This window comes from Pholis gunnellus (assembly GCF_910591455.1).
Source record: "Pholis gunnellus genome assembly, chromosome: 5".
NCBI classification, from domain to species: domain Eukaryota; kingdom Metazoa; phylum Chordata; class Actinopteri; order Perciformes; family Pholidae; genus Pholis; species Pholis gunnellus.
Window position 1 is genome coordinate 20,584,747 of NC_136531.1, and position 23,356 is coordinate 20,608,102.

General features: G+C 39.9%; 3 protein-coding genes across 4 annotated transcripts; all 3 read left to right on the plus strand.

The window, feature by feature from the left end:
* The first annotated feature begins 5,180 nt into the window (after positions 1-5,180).
* Positions 5,181-8,634, plus strand: LOC306696089 (uncharacterized protein). Its single transcript, XM_079159587.1, has 6 exons — positions 5,181-5,385; positions 5,586-5,699; positions 5,815-6,021; positions 6,956-7,101; positions 7,890-7,990; positions 8,303-8,634. Exons 1-6 carry the CDS (start codon positions 5,196-5,198, stop codon positions 8,442-8,444), a joined length of 900 nt encoding a protein of 299 aa, XP_079015713.1. The 5' UTR covers positions 5,181-5,195; the 3' UTR covers positions 8,445-8,634.
* Positions 8,635-11,039: 2,405 nt separating this feature from the next.
* LOC306695518 (uncharacterized protein) lies at positions 11,040-14,012 on the plus strand. Of its 2 annotated transcripts, XM_079158774.1 has the most exons (5): positions 11,040-11,256; positions 11,499-11,606; positions 11,736-11,879; positions 13,050-13,136; positions 13,784-14,012. In XM_079158774.1, exons 1-4 carry the CDS (start codon positions 11,082-11,084, stop codon positions 13,088-13,090), a joined length of 468 nt encoding a protein of 155 aa, XP_079014900.1. In that variant the 5' UTR covers positions 11,040-11,081; the 3' UTR covers positions 13,091-13,136; positions 13,784-14,012. The 2 variants fall into 2 exon arrangements, with proteins under 2 accessions (XP_079014900.1, XP_079014901.1); XM_079158775.1 differs by lacking the exon at positions 11,736-11,879.
* A 1,152-nt stretch (positions 14,013-15,164) lies between these two features.
* LOC306696124 (putative ATP-dependent RNA helicase DDX5) lies at positions 15,165-22,702 on the plus strand. The gene is made up of 13 exons (XM_079159652.1): positions 15,165-15,331; positions 16,468-16,675; positions 16,770-16,866; positions 16,975-17,108; positions 17,412-17,477; positions 18,097-18,238; positions 18,371-18,531; positions 18,906-19,078; positions 19,547-19,657; positions 19,830-19,891; positions 19,991-20,050; positions 21,527-21,748; positions 21,901-22,702. The coding sequence occupies exons 1-13, from the start codon at positions 15,291-15,293 to the stop codon at positions 22,350-22,352; spliced, it is 1,929 nt and encodes a 642-aa protein (XP_079015778.1). The 5' UTR covers positions 15,165-15,290; the 3' UTR covers positions 22,353-22,702.
* The last annotated feature ends 654 nt before the right edge of the window (positions 22,703-23,356 follow it).

A 23,356-nucleotide genomic window follows, 5' to 3' on the forward strand; every position in this document is an offset into this window, starting at 1 on the left:
TGATTGCATATCTTTTCGGTTCAGATTTTGGTGAGCCGACAATAATAATACACATCACATATATTCATAATTTAAAGCAATGAACCAGGCTAGATGTGTATGTCCACGTTAATTAGACACGTTGCTTATACGTAGAGTAGCTCAGTTAGCATTATGTTCGTGCTGTCTTGTCAACTTTAGCTGAAACTGGAGAACGCGATATAGAGTACCTCCCTGTTTTTATGTCATTGTTTTGCTGGTTTGGATGTTTTTGGTTTGGAGTTATAAAGGCAGCGTCTTCTCATATAGTGTGTGCCTGTTCACACTGGTTATCATTTCAGCTGTTTTCCAAATAATGGTTGTTCATTTCTGCACAATCTTCATCCCGTAACCGATGTCCATTTCATGAGAGACAAGTCTGATAAAGAAAAGATAATTGTTTATTGTGAACAAATGATATGTGATGTTAAAATCTTCAGTCTTTGGCTCTTGGACTCTACAGAGAGATTCGTAATCGAGAGGCGTCTGCCCTGAGCAGCAGCAAGATATATCCCCTGTGAAGTCCAGACACTGCTGGTGATGGTGGCTGATGAGGTTGATAGAATGATGAGTTGATGAAGCTGAAGAATCGGCGAAGATTGGGCGGTGATGGGGAGGTGGAGGGTTGCGTAACAGCAGCATGAACGTACTGAAGGAAGAGAGACGATCATATTTAAGAGAGTCGGCAGCAAGATGATAGGCTAACGGTGTCATTGTATCGTTGTGCTATTGAATAAAGGAGACCAGCTGTTAGACAGCTGATATCATGATTGACAGCCCTAAATAATGAGAGCAAGAAAATAATGAGTGTGCATGCGAGAGGAGTGATTGTCAGATGTATGAGAAATAAACTACGGGTTTAGGCATGCAAGAGTATAGTCTTCCTGACTGAACTTACGCTAGAGCTTCATTTGGCTCTGAAAGGATCCAGAAGCTGAAACCCCAAAACAAAAAGTTAACGTCCCTTTTTAAAGAATGCACACCATGAAACACTTCATAGACAGCAAATTCAATGTCAACCCAACATCAACTCAAAATCAGAATGTTTCCTTAGAAACAGTGTTTTATTGAGATTGAAAGAAATCAACATAGATTAAAGATCTAAGGTCTTGTCAGCTCTGTACTTTTTCTGGCAGAAGCTTCCCAATGAGCATTTTTCTATTGAAAAGACGGACCCGAGAGCAGAGGCCTAAAAATAGGGCTCAGTTTCAAGAGGTAAACAATGGTCACCAGTGAAAAGACGTTCAAAATTGGTTCAAAAGTGAACGTTTTTTCACTGACTATTTGAAGACGTTGATGGAACGTTCATATCCAGACCATATTTCACCGTGATTTGCAATAGAGATTTTTTTTTCATACTCTACATTGTGCTAATAATGGTATGTCGTCATTTTAGAGGCTAACTAAGAAGCCACATGTCTCAGTTGAAAGCCAATACTGGTTGTGGGTTGGTGGGTTAATAACATTTAACTGTTTTTGTTAAACTCCCACAATAATGAAAGAGAGATGAATTGAGCGATAGTTGTCACGGTTGGGCCTTGTTGTGTGTGTGTGTCTTTCTCTCCTGATCATGCTCATCATCTCCACCTGTGCCCAATCACCTGCCCCTGGTTTTTCCCTCTGCCAACCCCACTAATTTCTACTCACCTGCCGGCAATCCGCTCATCACCCCTCACCTACTGATACTCCCCTGCTTGCCCTGTTCAGTTGCCGGATTATCCTTTGTTCCCTTTCCTCCCCGTGGACTCGTCCCATCGCCAGTGATTGTTCCCTCGTGTTGATCCTCTGCTTCCCACGGTTTGTGACCAAGCCCTTTTGTGACTTTGGCTTTTATTTTCAGTTTGGACTTTTTCCGCTCTCGGTTGTTTTTGTTTTCTATGTTTGTGTATGCTGTGTGCCCAGTAAAGAGCCTTGCATTTCACCTCACCTAGTGTCCTGTGTCTAAGTCTGCGCCTGAGTCTCTGCTCCACTCTTAAACCCACACGGTGAACCGTCACAATAGTATTAGTAAGTGGCTGGCCACAGTGCACCATGACAACAAATAAGTTAAGTAATATACCTTTTGATCAGCGGAGTCGCAGCCACCCATTTCCATCTCCCCTCAGTCTCTCGATCAGCAAGTCCAACAACGTCTTTGAAATCGATTGGGACACTCCAATACTTGGGGAAAAAAATTAATAGCTTAGTAATTAAGCAAGAAAGTTTGAACAAAAATAAAGTCTTAGTTTGGGTTGAAACCGTCTCGCGAACACAAATAGTTGGCGAATAGAAAGTTAATGAATTAAAACCTATTTTTTCCATTTTGGCAACAAAGGTCAGCGATAGATTGTACCAAACAGGGTTTAAGTGTGTTATAGCAGAATCTACAATATCCATGAGCCTTGACAACTAAATGCTACAGTACTCATTAGAAGGAGCGTGAATAAGGAAAAATTCTAAATGCTCTGGTGTTGAATTTGTGAACAAAACGCGGCGCCAAAGTTGCTGAGTAAAAAATGTACGTAGGTGAAATAGCTAAGCTGCAGATTGTCTGATAAATTGCTTCAAGTAATGTCACATTTTGATCAAGTTCGTCAATTTGGTTGTCGCCATCTTGGAATGCGGCCCTCGCCATCTTGGCTTTTATGCAACCAATGAACGAAAGTGATCATATTTGGACGACGGGGGAGTGACATCGAGACGTATACGGCTCTTCTAGGTGTCAACCGGTCAGTCACAATTCTATTTTACTCTAAATGGGACCATAATTTACGAAATTAAGATCATGCTGTATTGAAGAAGACTTGAAACTAACAATTGAGACAATAAACACATTTTCACAATGTTTACTGAGGGAATAAATAAGTAGGGTCATTCTCTCATAGACTTCTATACAATCTGACTTATTTTTGAATCCACAGGAGACACCCCCTGCTGGTGAGTAGAGAGAATGCAAGTTTAAGACATCTCTACATTGGCTTCACTCTTTAGAACCAGAGGTTGCCAACTGGTTGGGTCTGAAGACTACAAGTTCGAAAATTAAAAAAATTGTTGGTGTGGAGTTAGAAAGACGTGAGCTTGCCAGACGTCTGTGACCCGCTTCTCATCTCTATCTCGTCAGCTCGACTGAACTGCTGGCAGTGAGGTAAGGTTACTAAACTCTACAGTTTTTGCTGAAGTGAAATTCAAATACTTTACACTAAAATGTCAAGGTTTAGTTCTGAATCCATCAACAACAATACTAAATACCTTTTACATTGGTTTTCAGCTGAAAAAAGTGATTTGGAGGTTAAGTTACTCTTTGATCACGAAGAAGACTGATATCATTAAGCGAAGTTTAAGTTATTCATTCGGCCTGGTAGAATTAAGAAATAAACTTACGACAAATTTTTCTCTGTAGATCATTCCTCTCTTTGGTCAAGACTTCAACTCTTTTTTGGAGCTGGTCTTGTACTTTAGTCAGGTTGGTGTTACTGGTCTGTAACTGGACCATCTCCATTTCCCGCTCAGAGTTGCCTTTGCTGTCTGTGTTTGACACACAAACAAACAAATAAAGAGACACTGTCAACCAGTATTTTCATCTCAGGGCTTCATCAGCATGCTAACAAAATACTCACACAGGCAAACTGAAGTAATGAGTCCAGTCAGAAGGAGGAGACACAGCAGACCCAGAACCACTGCAGCAGCTCTGCAGGAACTCTTCTTCACACCTTCAACACCTGAAGGTAGAAGTCATGCGTTTTATTTCTCAATGGAAAAACACAGGTGTATTTACAATGATAAAATGAATGATGGCTGAATTCCACTCATTGGAGAATCACTGGTATGGTGCGTACTGACTCACTGGAACAATAGCTTGCAGTAATGAAACTGAGCCTTCATTCGTGTTCTTAGTTCTATCTGTGCTTCTCCGCCTGCTCTGACAAGTCAACATGTTAACTGTGACAAAAGAAGACTCGTGAGAATTTCCTTTTTCTCTATTTTTGCTCTGCAGTGACCATGTTGTTCTTCATGGCGTTTTATGTTTAGCTGTAATCCTGAAGTATTTTAGCGCTAATAAAAAGACATGAATCACAGCAAACCAGACTCTCACTCTCCCCTTCACTCTCTTGCTCTTTGACTCTCCACATTATCGTTCCTGATAATAGTCTTTGTTTTACTGTAAAAAAGATTTAGTTGTTCCTGTGCTGCCTGTGTGTGAACAATGTTCACATATTTACATGAACCTGCAGTCAACATCCTAAATGTGTACACATGACCAGTTTGGATGTATTTATTACCTGAGAGTGACGGTCCAGTTCTGTTTGGCTCCAGAGTGTCGAACAACACATTTTCATAAACACTTTCAAAACTTTTTGACAAGCTGTTCCTTTTGCCTGATGATTCCTCTACATTGTCATAGATGTCCATCAGTTGATCCATGATGTTCAGCTGTATTGACTGCACAGTTTGGTCCTCAGCGTACCAATGCCTTGAGAGTGTGCTTCTGATACGACAAATTATCGTTCTGAGATGTACTCAAACGAAGCGACAAACATAGTAACACAGATGGCAGCACACCATTTAGACATGTGATTCTCAGCATACTGTCACAGGAAACTGAGGGCTGGTGGGACGAGTTATTTTAGTTGACCACTTTTACCTGTTTGGTCTTGCAGGTGCATGATGGGAATCAAAAACTATCATTGCTAAGAACGAGTAAATGAGTATTAAAATATATGTGATGGTAAAATTATAATGATGGGCGGATAGACGGATAGATAGATGAATGGATGGATGGATACTCTTTACTTAAGGGAAGTTGAACATTAACTTCTAAAAATGCATGACCACATGAAGTTTCTTTTACCAGTACAGCATGTACTGTAGTTTTGATTTACTGAAAGACAGGAAAGAAGACAATAACCTTCACAGTATGGTGTTGTATTACTACTAGAACTTAACAATCCACTACCACAGTTGTATGTAGTTGGACATAATCAGAGTAAAGGGGATGGTGAATCTGCAGGCTTTTAGTTAATAATTGAACAAAGAAGAGCCAAGTAATTGCAGAAATAATACTGCATCGTGGCCCAGTGACTTCCTCTTTTTACTTCCCTGTTTCCGAGGGCATCTGTACAGTATATAATCCTATAAATGCAAAAATATTGTGGGATTGGTCCAGTCCAGAGTTGAATTAGGTGAAGTGAGAAGACAGCATGACTGAGGATATCTATGCCAAGCCAGACCTCACCAAAAAAGTTAGATTTCAGAAAGGCGTGAAGGAGGACAGAGACACAGACGTCTGTGATGACATCGACAATGTGAAGATTTATGACAACGTCTGGGCAGAGGAGAGTACGCCACCAGAAAAATCAGAGGACAACATTACTGAGGAACAACAGCCAAGTATCTATCTGCCTGTCCTACATACATAGCATGTTGTACTTACTGTAAGATTAGACAAATGAGACACAAAAAACAACTTTTAAAAACAAAGTTTATCTATAAGGCCATTTTTAAACATGGATAGCTGGAAATAACTATTTGTTCAAGGGTATGGTCACTAATTCTCAGCTCTCATCAGCACTGTTAATTTGTGCCGACAGCCGTTTCAGTCAATGGGAGTTCAGAAAAGAGGAATGTGTTCGGAGCCGCTGCGGTGCTTCTGGGCCTGCTGTGTCTTCTCCTCCTGGTGGGGGTCATTGTCCTGGTGGTCCTATGTATGTTTTACAAATGCATCTATTCTAGCCAATGGTTGTAAACGTATAAATATATATATATATATATGATGTAAGAGATCTGAGCCCTTCACATGTTGGACCCTTGCTGTGGCAGATATTCTAGAGAGAAATCGACTGTCGGTGGAAAATGCCAACCTGACCAGCGAGAGAGACAAACTACGGACGAGTTACAGCGAAGTGAAAGTCTTCAATCACAACCTGACCCTAAAGATGAACCAGTTAGAGGAGGAGAAAGACCATTTGAAGGCAACGAACAACAACCTCACCAACGAGAGAGATGAATTACAAGACCTGCTGGATGGTGAGTGAAAATAAGAGGATTTTAATTAGATGATTATATTGTTTATATATTCCCTCGGAAATGGTTTCTGGTATCATCATAGACATGTAATTAAATTATAATAAATCTTAACAATATCATTTTTTCCCCATAAAGTAAGATTTATCAATTTCCATTTGTCTAAATTTAACTTAATTTTTTGCATTAAATGGACCATATTAATAGAAATTATGTTTTCGATATCTGAACACAGCCTAATACCCAAACATTTCAGTCCTCTTGGGATCCATTTAAACTGGAATGTATGGAGCATTGATCGATTACATCCTCTTGATATCGGCATTCATTCAGATTTTTGCCAATTGATTTTATACCCTGATATTTTTGAAAAGGATTCAATTGTAGAATGGACAGAAGGAACTGACATCAAAGGGTCCTTGATCAGTAGTAAAATGTCATCTGCATAACTATTTCTTGACAGGGAGCAATTGCCAGGCAACCAGCAGAGAGTCCAGTGTTAGGGCTACTGTCCCGACCAGAAAATAAACATAACCTCCCATAAAATGGCTATCGTCATTTTTACACTTTGATTTTTGTTATCAGCTTCAGGATAGGCAGATTTTGTTACCCTCAAACAGAGCCAAGCTAGCTGTTTAACCCTGTTTCCAGTCTTTATTATTAAGCTAAGCTAACTAGCTGCTTCATATTCACAGTACAGACACGACAGTGATATGACACAACTGGTCAACTACTTTTAGCTTACCACTGTTTAGGTATTTAAAAGCTTTTTAGCTAATTCAGACAGATGAGACATGACCAACAGACAGTACAGGATATAAAAGCAAAAAAGTGATGTTTGCCTAAAGCTGTGTATTGTGTTTTGTCTTTTATCTTGGCATGGGGTTATATACAGTATTATTTGACAGAAGGCGAATCATTTTTCGTTGTTAAACAGAGAGAACATGCTGTCCCAACAAATGGACAAGGTTTGGCAATAGTTGTTATTTAACATCCACCTCAAAGAAAAACTGGTCTGACAGCAGCCAGGACTGTAGAGATCATGACGCACAGCTGGTGATCATATCAAGCGAAGAGGAACAGGTGAGTGGAATTAAAAAATGTCTCTTTCATTTGAACTGGAGTACTACAGACTCTTTTTTTTTCTTCATTTTTTGTAAATGCTACCAAAACACAAACGCTGCTTCCCTTCACAAACTCATTCCATTAATATCAGGAGTTACATTTTACAGTGTTATTGATGTTCAAGATTTGCATCAGAAATACATGTAAACACAGGAGCAAAACAAACCTATGTTTTTTAATAACGGAGTGAGAAACATAAATGTTCACTTACTTTGATTTTAATTGACAAAAGTAGGCATTTGGCCTTTTCTAAAGGTGGAAGTAGTAAAAAAAAGAAAAAGGTTAGTGCAGGAAGGAAGGTTCATTTCTTCCTTAAATGTACGAAAAGGGAAAAGAAAGTCTGTAATGACTTCTGCAAAGCTGCAGAACAATGTGAACAATTTAAGAAGGAGATCAAAAACAAAGGGGAAATGATGCATTCATTGATGATACATACATTGCGAATATTGTGAGAGCAGACAGCAGACATTTTGACATGTCACAGTGTGAAAGGCACAGGTGTTAACATTAACGACAGCTCCGTTGAAGTGTCCCAGTAAGACATGACAGTGTGACTGTGAACCAGCATGCTCAACTCCAGGACCCTGAAACTCAAGCAGCTAAATTGTCGTCATTAATTTTATTATTTACACCTGCTTCTTCCACAGTGACATGTCAGGTAGGTGTCATCAGGAAGTCACCTAATCTCTTTGGAATGACGGTAAATAAACAATAATAAATAATTGATCATTATCTTTGAAATCTAGGAATTCATCAGCTCGTTTAAACAGCGGACGTGGATTGGTCTGACCGATGAAGAGAGCGAAAATGTTTGGAAATGGGTTGATGGAACGCCACTTGACAAAGAGTACGACTTTTTCCAATTTCTTATTCATTGACTGTCACTGTGCCATGTTCAAATTGTGTGTCAGAACAGGAAAAGAAACAGTGCCTATTCAATCAATTGATCAATTTACATTAAAGCTCAGGGCTTCCAGCAGTCCTAACACAGAGAAATGATCCAGAATCTGACTCCCACAGAAACCTGAGCTTGTTTGTTTGTATTTAATTTTTTGTTAAAATGATAATTATGTGGGACCTCACCTCATTATAACATGCTCTGAGAGAACAATGTTAAAAGTATTCATTTGTAACGGTTTAAATCTTTGTTCATCTCTAGGTACTGGGGAAATGGACAGCCGGATAATTACAACGGGGGGGGAAACTGTGTTGAGATCTCAACGGCTGATTCAAAACAAAACTGGAATGATTTGCCCTGCAGATACAACTGTCACTTTACCTGTGAGAAAATACTTGAATAAAATAAAACAATTAGTAAATGTACTTGTATTTGTAGAGCACCTTTCTAGTCTTCCGAGCACTCAAACTGCTCCATGCGACATGTCAACATTCACCAGTTCACACACACATTCACACACTGATGGCCGAGGCAAGGTGCCACCTGCCCATCAGATCTAAACTCGCGCACATTCACGCATACTCGCACACGCGGACGGCACAGTCTTCGTGAGCAATTTGGGGTTCAGTGTCTTGCCGATGAGTGGACCACCCCGCTCTTCTTCTGAGCCAAAGCCACGCCATTACTGTGCATTCTTGAACTGGTTGAATTTGTTTTGCTCTCAAACATGGAATATGTCAATACATTCTGCTCCTCTGAGAGTACAGGGGTGAATATCTGTGCTGTATTCTTTATGTACAAGAAAGACCCTGAGCTCAAATTCAGTAATAATAAATTCATGAATCATTTTTTGCGTCTGTGATGTAATAAAACGTTTGTCTGGGCTGATTTAGTAGATGGGGCATTCCCTCAAATCAATCACTCTGTCTCACCCCCTTGGATTTGAACTATTTTATCCTACATTGTAAGCTATATCATGAAACATGTTTGATTAACCAGAATGACCTTTCCAGAAGACTGGGGTCCTCAAAGTTGACCCATATTGGACCCCCGCCCCTCCTAAAGACACAGATACAAAAAATAAACAAATGTGTGGTTCTCTGATTATCAAAAAGCTGACAAACTGTTATCCATAATTTCAATAATTTTGGTACATAATAAATGTAAATGCAAATTGGGGTTCTTTTTTGCCACAAAAACTTAATTTTCAAAAGATTATTACTAATTCTACAACAATGTGGAAATGTGAATGTAAGGGAGCCTGACAAGAGATGCTAGGAAGGTTTAAGGAGGCAGACAAGAAGAGAAAACTGTGTACAGGTATAACAACAACTGGCCCCATGCTACACAGGCTAACAAATAATATGTACAAACAACAGAAAACAAATAAACTGTTAATATCATTACAACTGAGAGAAACCTAACTCAAATTACTGGATCCGATTTTTACATCTGATGCACACCTGGCACCCATTTTATTGCAACACAACCTATACTAGCCTGCCCTCATGTGGACAGAGGTACACACTGACATCCAAACCCCTTTCACAGTCAATCAGCTACTGCTTGACAGCCTATGGCTCCATCACCAGGAGCCATAGGCTGTACCATTCCTGCAGGTAAAGTCAGTTTCCCCAAAATTACATTCATCAAACCAATAAACGTGAACAAACTTAATGATGGTAATGGTGAAAAGAAGTGGTCATGATATATGAACTATGGGGAAACAATTAAGTAACACGGCAATGATGGTGAAAATGGGGACAAATGACCCATTCTCACCCACTTTGTCAAAGTGAACACCAGTGGAAACATCAGAACACAATGCAGATCACACTGACAGCACAGTGCATGCTGGGAAGCCATCAGACTACATGATGTTAAGGTGCTCTGGCACACCTGCAGTGGGCGGCTCAGACGACCGGTTCAGCTGAACCTGTGTTCGTTTTGGCAGAGCAATCAGCTCCAGTTATGCTCGCAGCTGTGTTTTAAATCTTCAAACTTGAAGTTGAATGGACACGTTCTAAAGTGCAGCTCTGCTGGTCAGAAGCTTTTTTTTTTTTTTGATGCACGGGTATTAAAGGCTCTGCACATCCACACGGGTGTTTTGACTTTGGCTGATTAGCTCTCTAGTTGGGTGGAGCTCTGCTAGGGATCACGTGAAGTCCACGTGAACTATAGGTCTAATTAGGCAGCACAAGTGAAAACACCTGTGTGGGTAGACTGTGGGTCTTTAATGCTGGAAGAGTAGGCTATCTTAACAGGAATGTCCTACAACACATTCACCACATATGACTTGTCATTGTCATAGTAGTGTCAGTCGCACAAATGTCACTTAATGTAAATCATTTCTGTGCATTGTAGACCAAGACACAACAATTTCTGTGCAAAGCTAAAATTTCACCGTACACAAAAGATTTCTTAAGATAAACTAAAACCTTCAAAAGTAAGAATATATCACTGTGAATATTAGTGATTCCACTTTTTTTGTTTACATTTTCTGTTCTAAATCTTATGACGGTTTCTTATCAGGTCATAGTTGTGTTGTATGGCACAAGAAAATTACCATATCACCACATTCACCACATATTACTTTTGGATATTTTTCTGTGTGAAGAAGGTAGAGAAAGTTGTTTAATTTAATGTAAACTGTAGACCCTAGATCTTATTTTTAAATCTATATTCAAAATGTCATTGGTTTGTCTCAGCCTCCTTACAATCACTCATTGTTGTCTCTGTTTTGGTTCATTTATTGTATGTTTTGCTTTTCTGTTAACACTAATTGGTCACTGAAACTTGACCATTTATCTCTGGTTATAGACAACAAATCAAATGTCAAAGCTCACTGATGACCACGTAAACTTAAGAGGAACAAGCAGATGCCAAAACTGTAATTACTCCCAACTTCCTGTTTTTCTGCTCTTCCCCTTTCGGCGTCATCAGTGTGGATGTCCATCCTCGTTCAGAAAACAGACACAACTATTATATCAAGATTTAAAACAAACTCTGCCATCAATCGTTAAGTTATATTAGCCACAAAATGTCGGGGGACCTGTACGCTCAGTCTGGCATCATCAACCAGGTTTACTGTGATCAGGACGACACAGAGAGTAGAGTGAACATCTACGTCAGCGCTGAAAGCTTGAAAGTGTATGACAATCCCTGGGTGGAGGTCACGTCACCAAATACACCACCTGCAAAGGCTCAGCACTCAGGTACGGAAACGACGAGCATGAGCAACAGTTTTTATTCTCTTCATTTTTTATGTTTCAATTTCATTTAATGTGTCGCTTCAGTGTGGTTTGGTAGTGTGGTGCCGCAGTGATTTTATGTTGATTCTGAAGAGGTGTTTAAATGAAATGTTCTTGTGTTTGATTAATTGCAGCATTTAGTACTGTAGAGCTAAAACCAGTAATAGATGACTGTATCCTCAAAATGTATTGTTTCTTTTTGTCAGTCATCAGTGAAAACTCCAGAAAAAGGAATCATGTCAGAACTGATTCAGTGGTTCTGGGTTTGCTGTGTCTTCTCCTCCTGGCCGGGATTGTCTTTCTCGCGGTCCAAAGTGAGTTTTTCCTCATTCTGTTTTGGCGTTAGTAACAGGAACGTTAAAGAAATCAACACTTCACATGTTGATGAATGTGATGATAACTTGTAGGAATATTCAGTTGCTGTTTTGTTGTTCCCCCAATAGAGAATAAAGACAAAACCAACTGGAGAAGAGTGAGAGACCAGTTATTGGCAGATAACGCCAATGTCAGGAAAATAATTGACCAGTTAAAATCCAATAACACTGAACTCAGCAGGGAAAGAGATGGCTTGTGGAGGAAGTTTTGTAGTAAGTAAAAATGCTGTGTCTTCACAACAATCTATTACCATACAAGGTCCTCTGTTTCAGACATATTTGGGTTTGGGCGGCTGTAGCTCAGTGGGTTGAGCGGGTCGTCCTTTAACCACAAGGTTGACACCAACTCCTGTCTGCATGTGTCCTTTAGCGAGACACTGAACACTAAGTTGCTCTCCGGGGCACCTCACATCAGCCCACTGCTTCTAAATGCTTAGGATGGGTTAAATAAAGATGGCATACTTCATGTATGTACTTACATGACGATTCTAATAAAGTTTACATAATGTGACTGACAGCTATGATTTCTAGTGTTGTGATATGTGGTGGCATTTCAGATAGCAAATAAACAAAACACAATATACACCTATGGCAGACAACACAACGGCACCTTACAAACTATTCGTAAAGTATTTCCCTTTTATACCACTTTATACTTCTACTCCACTAGATTTTTGAGGCAAATATTGTACTTTTTAATCCACTACATTTATTTGACAACTCTAGCAGCATTACAGATTTAGATTAATGCAAAAAAATAAATCAACAAATAAAGGATCACCTTTTTTTATAAATTAAGCTACTTTGTTATATAATGTATATTATTTAGAAACGGCCTACTCTGTTTAATGACTACTTTTACATTAGGATCTTTAAGTATATTTTGATGCTATATTTTGTACTTTTACTTAAGTAACATTTTGAATGCAGGGCTTTTATTTGTAATAACGTATTTCTACACTGTGGTACTTTCACGTATACATAAAAAATCAGAGTACTTCTTCCACCACTGGTCAGGGATTTATCATAATGGACTACACTTTCATGGATGGAATAAAGTAATAAAGTCTCAGAGCAGAAATCAAACTGTGTCCCAGATGTTTCTGTCCAAAACAAAGGCCTTTTTACAACTGCCAGACACCTGAAATATATTGCAGAGCGGGTGATATTGATTAACATGAGGTGTCTTTTCTGGGTTCTGAACATGTGATTTAGTGTTCTGCTTTTAAGCATTTGGACAGTATTTTGGGGTTTAAACATAAAAATGTAGAATGTCAGTTTGGGGCTTTGTATTAAGATTTTGGGGCTTGAAACTTGAACTCAGTTGTGAAAACTGAGCAACAACAACGATAAAATACTATAATGTCGCCCTTTGAAACACAGAACCGAAGCCCAAGAAATGTAAGAACCTGGATGATTTCTGATGCAGAGAAGAACTGGGATTGGTCTCCTGCTGATCATCACGGAGAAGTATGTGTTGAATTTGTTGTTCTAGGACATTTTAGAATGATTTCCTTTTTTATTGGGTTGTATCACGTCAGGGTGGACATCCTGGATGTAAAGGGGTATGTAAGGGGAAATATAACTTTCTAAAAATAAATTATTTACATTGTATACCAAAACACATTCTTTCCTGTGCAAGGCTAAAATGTTGCTGTGTTATAAAGCACACCCCAGATCCAAATGGGTCATTGTTAAGAGTCTTAAGTGAAGCTTAAAGCTTCAAAAGCAACCATTAAGAACATTTTTTGCCTGCTATTGTAGGGTTTCTCTATCAGATGTAAAGGAGGTAATATATGCAGATTTGGTATCAAATTTTGCATCTGCATGACTCGAATGTCATGAATGTGTTTCCTCAATCTCTGTGTCCTCCTTTTAGTCAATGTGCTTTTGTGGTATTGCACATTAGAAATACCATTTGTTAAATAAAAGGGGACCAGATTAATGGCCAAACTACTCCTTTGTAAAATAGATGTTTTGTTTTAAGAGAATCTCAAACATAATTATAATCACCTCATATGTTGTCATTATTTCAGAAAACAGCTTGCATGTTTTATATATTTAAAAAATATATATATTTTAATTTTGTGTGGGTTTTTTTGTTCTCTCTCTGCAAGTATCAGCATGTCATTCATCAACCAAATGAAGACTGTTGTAACTTGTGATGGAAAAGCCACATGATGAAGTTGGAGATCAGTGGGATGTTCAAACATTGTGTGCCAGAAGATTTCACTGAATACAACCAATTTCCACATTCTGTCACTGTTCTAATTGTGTTGCATTAGCACATTTCTATTTTAAATATATGTTTAATAAATGTTTGTTTGCACTGGAGAGTTACCTGATCATCTGACTGGACTTTGTTGCTGCTTTGTTCCTTCATCTCAGAAATTAAGTTTGTGAATAATCGCAGCGCAATCTCCTGCAAACAAATGTATTATTAAAGCTTTGACTCAACAGACTTTGACTGGGGTTTTCCTTTTGCATCACACATTGCTATATTGCAGAAACGGTATGTTCAGAATTAATATTATGTTGAACAATAACCAAACAAATGTCCCATGTTGTATAATGCAACTCCTTAAACTAACTGTATTGCATTGCTTCTTTTTCTCAAAACAGCACATAATGAAACATTTATTCAAATTATAAATTATGTATAGTAGGCTATTTTTAGGCTCAACCGTTTCTCCTCTCAAGTACCATCAGATCAATTGTCACATCTTTATCCATACTGTGATGATGGTATTCAAAGTCACACAATTAAAAGGTACATCCCACTCAGCAACCCAACAAATCAGCGTCAATGCAACAGCAACAAGTGCGTTCAGGAAGATTGTGTTAAAATGATTGTGTGGTGGTAGAACCTGACAGAAACATTAAAAAAATATATTAAATGGTTAGTATTCTATTTCAATCTTACAATGTAATTGAATCCCTGGGTTTTTAAAATGTCTTTTGAAAATTTGTGGAAAGGGCTCAGTGGATTGTAGTCCAGCAGAATATGTATTACAGTAATAACCACACTCACAAAAAAAGGCTGAGACTCCTTCTTCCCCCATGATTTTTGAAAAGTACCTCATATTTGGACTGTGTACCTGGATGAAAGTGGAAAGACTCATGGCCTTTCAATTAATTACACATTTTCAACCAAATCTCTTAGTATTTGAGATATTCTCGTAATTGACAGTGAAACAAAAAACAAATAGGACCAAAAGACATTTAAGTTAAGATTAAGCAGCCATTTGTGCTGCCAAATTGTACATGACTTAAAAAAAATACAACACAAATCGTTCAAATACAAAACATTATATACAACTATTGTAAGCCAAAGATTTATTCTTCACATTTTATATATATATCATCCTCTTCCACGACTGAATAACGTCACTGGTGCGCAGACACAAAATAGTACCACGGGTGTGCCAGTTGTGTGACGCGCATTGATACAATGTTATCTGCCCAGTCTGACCTCACATCCGTCCCTCTACAGCTTTTTGTCTGCCGGCATTTTCTTTTTGTTTTGCCTGTGCCGACTTTAGCTCTTAGATAAATCTTGTGTGTTGTTGACCGGGTACAGGGATTTCTACAAAGGCTGCTTCTACCACAGTCGTCTGCTGCACAATGCCTGGATTTTCAGACCGAGATCGTGGCAGAGATAGAGGGTAAGCGAAGGGTCAACTCTGGGTTTCTTAACGTGAACGGTTGACGTTAAGATGAACAGCTTAGCTGTCATGGCCGCGCTCTCATAACAAGACCGTTATCTTGTAACGTTACTTTATATCGCCACTACTTGATATTTAGCTGCACTCGTGTATTCAAAATAGAAACGCTGTTTTCATGCGTTTAACCGTTCTTGCTCTGGCGTATCTGTAATGTTTTCCGTTTCCCTGCCTATTGGAGGTAAAATGGCAGCTAATGACAGCTCTGTGTCGGCCTGGTTGTTGTCATGTGACGCAGTGGTGTCTCTTCTTACGGATGCACATTTGAGACGAAGATTTTTGTCGCAAACAAGCAATTTATTTTGAACGAGTTAGTTTTCTGACGAGCCTAACCCTGTCATGCGTCCTACAGGAGGTGAAGCTCAGCCCCGTAATGTTCTCGTTGTATCGTGTATATAACGTTAAATCTCTCCATTCAGTAATATGACAGTTTATCATGAGCCCTACTCACTGGTGAGTGTTTACGTATACGGCAATAATCAAGAGCTATACATTTAAGTGTGGGACTGTGCACAGTGTTGGATTTGTCAACACTGTGTACACTTGTTTGCTTGATAGCAAACTATTGACTGTTTTTATGGACAAACGCCAGAGATGCTCAGTGTTTAAAAAGCAAATAGTATTCAGTTCCATGTTTGCCTCGTGGGTATAAACTATTTTTCTGTTTGGAGGATTGTGCCCTCCTACACAGATAGTGATTAAACTGTCTTTAAAGCTGTTCACTAATTTAAAGCCCCTAACCATTTTGTGTGATTTCTTTATGTGGTGCTAGAAAACTTGGAAGAGAGGAAAATGTCTGGTTTAGTAGTGCATGTCCATAAAGGGAGAGGCAGATTATTTTTTGAAGTGTAGATATGCCTACTATAAACACCAAACTCTATGCTACCTATCAAGCAATATCCTCATTTCGTCTTTCAAACTGAGCTGCGGTGATCCTGATGATGCATGGCGATCATCAGGTTTTATATTTACTGGCTGTGTAGTACTAACCACAACTAGTAATATATGACTGTTATGTGAGAATCTTGTGGAGTTCCCCTGTAATAAGCGCCATGTCTGACCATGCTCTTTTACACAAGGTATGGTGGAGGACCTCCTCGTTTTGGTGGTGGTGGTGGTGGTGGTGGTGGTGGAGGTGGTGGTGGAGGTAATAGGAGTGGACCTCCTCCGGGAAAGTTTGGCAACCCTGGTGAGAGGCTGCGTAAGAAGCACTGGAACCTTGACGAGCTTCCAAAGTTTCAAAAGAACTTCTACCAGGAACATCCAGATGCAACTCGCAGACCACCTGTAAGATTCACTTCTCGTCGTTTCTCTTTTTAATTAGTTTTTATTCATGTGGTCTTGAGAGTATGTGTGTATTGACTGTGTTCTTCAATTGCAGCAAGAGGTTGAACAGTACCGAAGAAACAAAGAAGTTACGGTCAAAGGCAGAGATATCCCCAAACCAATTATACAATTCCACGAAGCTGCATTTCCAAGTGAGTAGAGACGAATGCGCCACCACACAAATATCACAAATATTTCTTTGTGTCATTGACAGAAGTTTTAAAGTTGACAGTTTAACTTGCATCATCTTACTTTTGCAGGCTACGTCATGGAAGTTATTGTCAAACAGAACTGGACTGATCCAACTCCAATTCAGTCTCAGGGGTGGCCAGTGGCCCTGAGTGGCAAAGACATGGTTGGCATCGCTCAAACTGGTTCTGGGAAAACCCTAGCAGTGAGTGAAATACTTTGTAATTATGATTTTTCAGAGCATTTCTACCCAGCAACCATAAGAGGTTAATTTGTTGTCGCCTTTCGGTAATTAAGACATAACACTTTTGCCAAGAGTGATTGGCTCAAGATCAAACCGATGAATGTGAATACAGAAACAGACATTTGAGATAATACTGCAACGGCTGAGGGAAGAAATAAATTCTGCTATGTTGTGGAAGGTAATGACTACCAGGAACACTGATGTGCATTATGATTTGAGGTGTATATCTAACGTCGGCCCTTTTTTTGTTTTTCTTTCTTTTAGTACCTTCTGCCTGCAATTGTGCACATCCAACATCAGCCATTCTTGGAGCACGGAGATGGACCTATTGTAAGTACGCTTGAAATGATTTGTCAGAATGTGTGATCCTCTAGTAGCGCCGGATGCTATTGAAAGTCCTTTTTGTTCTATTACTATTTTGGAAGAACAGGAAACAGGAAAACTAGAGGCCCAGATGATGCCCAGGCTTCATATCATATTGAACCATGTATCAATCTGTATATCACTAATTAGACAGAATTAAATATTGTGTGCCCCAAAAAACGGTGAAGCTTATATCTTTAATGTTAACTAACTTTGTGTTTCAACTGGCTGCAAGAATAATTTTCTCTTCGGTGAATAAGTTGTCCAAGCAATACCATAATGTTATGGTATCAGCAGGGTTCTCTCCCTCCTGGGAGGGGCCAGATATATTGCTTGAGTTTACAGCTTGGCATGCTATACAGAGCCAGTAGAAATGGGGCAGTTGTGGCCTTTGTCCTCAGACTATTCTTTCTTGGTTGTGGTAAAGTTACTTCTCTCTGTCTAAAGATTGTCCTACATGAATGGATGAACACAAAAGTAGTTGTAACAGCCCAGTATGAGTCTTACCTATTCAATCAATTGATTTAATGTTAAGGATGCAATACACAAATATTGATTCCGATCATTTATGTCCATCTTTCCTTAGTGCTTGGTGCTGGCGCCAACCCGTGAGCTGGCTCAGCAGGTGCAACAAGTGGCTGCTGAATACGGCAGGGCTTCCCGTCTCAAGAGCACCTGCATCTACGGGGGAGCCCCCAAAGGACCCCAAATCAGGGACCTTGAGAGAGGTATGCTTACTTTGTTATTCTCACTGTTTAAATAGATTACTCAATTCATTCAACTTTTGCTATTAGGGATTTGTTTTATGGTTTAATTGGTTTTAAGGTTAAATATATAATACTATGTTTTCCGTCTTTTAGGGGTTGAGATCTGCATTGCTACTCCGGGTCGTCTCATTGACTTCCTTGAGTGTGGAAAGACTAATTTGCGTCGTTGCACCTATCTGGTGCTGGATGAAGCAGACCGCATGCTGGACATGGGATTTGAACCTCAGATCCGCAAGATAGTGGAACAAATTCGGGTATGTTGTGTTGTTTTCTTTCACTTGGCCCACAATTGACATTATTATTGAGACAATCTCAGAGTAAAGTAAATTGTCAGATCACAAACATGACTACTAACCAGCTGTTATGTTTATGAGAAATATTTTGCCCAGTAGCCAAATAAAATAAATACTTAGCTGGTAAGAAACAAAGTTCTCCAAAGAGAGGAATTCAGTTCATACCCACACAAGTTGACCAAACAGCCTGTGATCAATACTCATTTTTCAGAACTCGCCCAGATTAACTAATACTAAATATTAGACGAGTACATCTTATTATTACATCATATGAGGGTTGCATTTCATTTGAAGCTGCAAAATAGGGTTGAGGTCCTCCTTTTTGTCTTTACCAGCCAGACCGTCAGACCCTGATGTGGAGCGCCACCTGGCCTAAGGAAGTTCGCCAGCTGGCTGAGGACTTCCTGAAGGACTATGTCCAGATCAACGTTGGCGCACTGCAGCTCAGTGCCAACCACAACATCCTGCAGATAGTTGACGTTTGCAATGACATGGAGAAGGAGGACAAGTGAGTAGATGATTCCAACCTCTTGATTAGCATCGGTCAGTCAACTGATGTGATGGGGGGGAAACTTTGTATCAGTCGTTTGTTATCGGAATTAACCAGACAAATCGCTCCACCGACTAAGAACGGCCAAGCACCACCACCCGCAGAATCCAGAAAGAGCTATCAATCTGTCAACGAATCGATAATGAAATTCGTTGCCAACTCTTTTAATAATCGATTTTATCGATTCGTTGTTGCAGCCCTACAATTAACTTTAGTCTTTGTCGTTATTTTATACCTGCAAATAAATACAGCAATCTCTATTGGGGCAGGTTAAATTGACTTAGTGCAAGTGGATATCTAAAAAGAAATAACATTAACGTTGAACCCTGAAAGTCTGTTGCTGTGACGAACTATTTTTGTCAAGACAATTTAACATTTTGTCAACTAAGTTTTGTCTCAACGTCCTCTTTGCCTCGTCTCTGTTAGACTGATCCGTCTGCTGGAGGAGATAATGAGTGAAAAGGAGAACAAGACCATTATTTTTGTGGAGACCAAAAGGCGTTGTGATGAGATCACCAGGAGGATGAGACGAGATGGGTAAGGATCTCCTCCTTCCTCTCCTCAAAGAGTGTCTCTTTTCCTTATTTTAACTCTTGTGTTCATCGCGAAAGTTAAAATTGAGGCTATGTTAAATGATACCTTGTTTTTCTCCCTTATTGCTCCTACTTGTTGTTGCATTCGTGTTTAATGTTCAATCTGTCTGTCACAGGTGGCCGGCAATGGGAATTCATGGAGACAAGAGCCAGCAGGAGAGGGACTGGGTCCTTAACGGTTAGATTTGATAAATCACATTGCAAGTTACGATTTAAAAACATTTAAGCATCACAGGCTGCTCTGTAACTGAATTAAATTCCATCCATCTCCCTTCAGAGTTCAGATATGGCAAAGCTCCAATCCTCATCGCTACAGATGTGGCCTCCCGTGGCTTGGGTCAGTATGCCGTTGAGTATCACCACTTTCTTATCAGTGTTACACTTACTTTAAAGAAAGTGGTTTTGCTTTCTTTAACTTTTCTATGCATTTTCTGAGTTTTTCTCACCTTAAGGTGGAGTCTTTGTGGCAGGCGCTAGGCATGACAGTCCCAGGCCTCGAGAGGGAGAAGGATGACATATTGGAAGTGCTCAACTGGCTTGCCACCCAGTGGGCCTAGAGAGGTGAAAGCTCTTGTGTGCCAGTGAACTTCAAAAGGCTGCGTGGCTAAGCCTTTGGCTCTGATATGTTGGTGAAATACACACACATCTGTTCTCTGTCCATGGATTTCACCTGACAAACGCCATCCAGCTGTTTCCAACTCAAACGTTGAAAAAAAAAAAAGAAAGATATGCCTGATGTTGTGACTTTTGCCTTGCATGCTGTTGTGTTAGAGAGCGCTGTATTGCAAGTCACTTGTTTGAGATTTGGAACAATTGTTACCTTTCGGAGCTTGTATCACATAGCATGGGTGCTTGAGAGCCTGTCTTAAGCTTTCAGTTGTTTTCTTTTCCCGTCAAAGTGCTGGATTTCTTGAAATGGAGAGAGCAGTTTGAAATCTTTTATTTGTCTCTGAAAATTGATGAGACCTGGCACATGTGTTTTAGGGGGTAGTGGGAACATCTAGTGAGAGGAGAAAGAGAGTGAGACAACTCAAACCAAAGTTCCTCCCTCGCCTGCGTTTTAAAGTCATGTCGAGACCTGCCAACGAGAGACATTTTCTCAAGTGAACACTGGCTTCTTGGAAGATCTTGCCTTGATGAGACGGATGAAGTGGGTGGGGGGAATTGTGCCGTGCTCGGTGAGGGGTCCCACGAGGTTCATTTTTTTTTTTTTTTTTCTTTTTTTTTTTTGAAGGGGCCCCTGTTCAAATTAGCACTTGGTCTATTTTGTCTTGGCAAGACGTGCAGTGCGGCCTTTAATATCAAGCTTCTTTTGAGAGTGTACTGGGAAAAACGGACCTGCAAAAAATGTACCCCTGAATGGTCCTATATTGGCACATGAGGAGGCCCCAGTGCATGTCGTGGCCCGACTGCGTAGAAGCTCCTGGATGTCACTTGACAATTTGTGGGGGATTTCGCTGCATTGGGAAAGGACTAGTGAATGCATACTCCTTTATGGTAAGACTTAAATCTATTTTTTTTTTTCTCCCTTGTTTAACAAAAGGGAGAGTGAATGTCGTTTGGATCTTTTTGATTATGGTAAGCAATTGGAGTGTGCATCGTTTCTCTCTTCCCACAGTAGTATTCCCATGGAGTAGATGTATGCACAATCTTATGTTGTTTTTTTAACATGTTTTCCCTCCACAGCCTAATGACCATTTTCTTCCCCCAGCCTCCACAGTTGCTAACTTTTCCCTTTGATCTGGCTGTTGTGGTGTGCAAAATCCTGTGTGGCCTCCATGTTTTGTTTTGCCACACTGCAACACTTTCACAGATGTGGAGGATGTGAAATTTGTCATCAATTATGACTACCCTAACTCCTCCGAGGATTATATCCATCGCATTGGACGCACAGCCCGAAGTCAAAAAACGGGCACAGCCTACACCTTCTTCACCCCCAACAACATGAAACAGGCCAGTGACCTGATCTCTGTGCTCCGCGAGGCCAATCAGGCCATTAACCCCAAACTGATCCAGATGTCAGAGGACAGAGGAGGTAAAAGCCGACACTTATTTAGGAGTTATATCCTCGATGGTTTAAAGTAAATGATATCATCTTTGACTTGTCTCAAAAGACCGTTTTTAGACATGCACCGCTTCACGTAATGTTTTCCCCTTTTGTCCCTGTCCTGTCTTCCTCTCGTGCAGGTCGTGGTAGGGGGGGAAGAGGTGGCTACAAGGATGACCGTCGGGATAGGTATTCTGGGGGCGGGAGGAGCAACTTTGGCGGTAGTAGCTACAGGGACAGGGACAGCGATAGAGGGTTTGGCAATGGGCCGAAGAGTGCCTTTGGTGGAAATAAGGCTCAAAATGGTGGCAGCTATGGTGGTAACAGTGGTAACTCTAGTGGTAGCTATGGTAGCAACAATTACAGCAACGGACAGGGTAATTTTGGTGCTCCAGCAAATCAGGTGGGTGCCTTTGGTAACCAAAGCTTCCAGGGGCCCCCTCAGTTTGGGGCCATGCAGAGGGCCGGTCAGAATGGCATGAACCACCCACCATTCCCATTCAACTCTCAGCCACCGCCACCACAGGCCCAACAGCCACCACCTCCACCACCAATGGTGCCCTACCCCATGCCACCACCCTTCCCACAGTAGATATGATGTACGCACAATATATGGAACCAACATGATTTTGGTTTAGTCTTGAAATCTTACAGTATGATTATTATTATTATTATCCTTTGTGCTGTTTAACTTTGTTTTGCTTACAGCAGGGTTGGAATTATTCCGTAAACCCAGAGCATTAAATGGAGTCATAGACAGGTCTCCTAGTGCAATTATGATTACCGCACTTTTTCCTTGACTGTTTTTTTTTTGGGTTACATTCCTCAGTAATTTATTTTTACTAGGTAATGCAGTGTTTTCAGTTAGTGGTATGTTTTTAAAGTGATGTTATGAATCATATAAAAAGGGTGCGTGAGACCCTTTTGAATAAAAATGAGAAAATTGGACCTGTGTGTTGTTGATTGTGTGGAATTAATGAATTATAGAACTGATGTTGTTTTGATGTGGATCCTGGTGACTGTAAACCACACACGTGTGAACATGGCAGTATCGGTGTGGCTTCATTCATGAGCCAGAGGCCTGAACACATTTGTGATGTCACCTTAGAGGTTGCACAGAGAGATGGATGAGAGAAAATTACACTGCATTAGTATACCAATATTGAGCAGACCTATAAGAAAAAACAGCACAGTAATATAAGCTAAGCACAGTATTAAGCATCATGAAATAATAAAATTACTACTTTAGTTTAGGGCTGCAGTTACCATGTAGGACACTGAAGTCATGTCCTTAATTAAACTGTTCATTTATATTTTGTTGTCTGGTTGCAGTTTTACTTTAACTCTTTATTTTTAAATGAGTAATAAAAGATCTTGATCCTACTACTTTTAAGCAAACAATAAGTAGCGTATTTCCTAGCCAGCATTTTACTGTAGACAAAAGAGACGAGGCTTCTAAAACCGTTGTATAAGAAGTAGTTTCAGTTTATTGAGCTCACTTGGAATGTTTTGGTGTTATGAAAAGCAATGCTATAAGTAAAAAAATGTGATTTATTTTTTAATAAATAAAGACTTTAAGTGAACAAGACACCAATA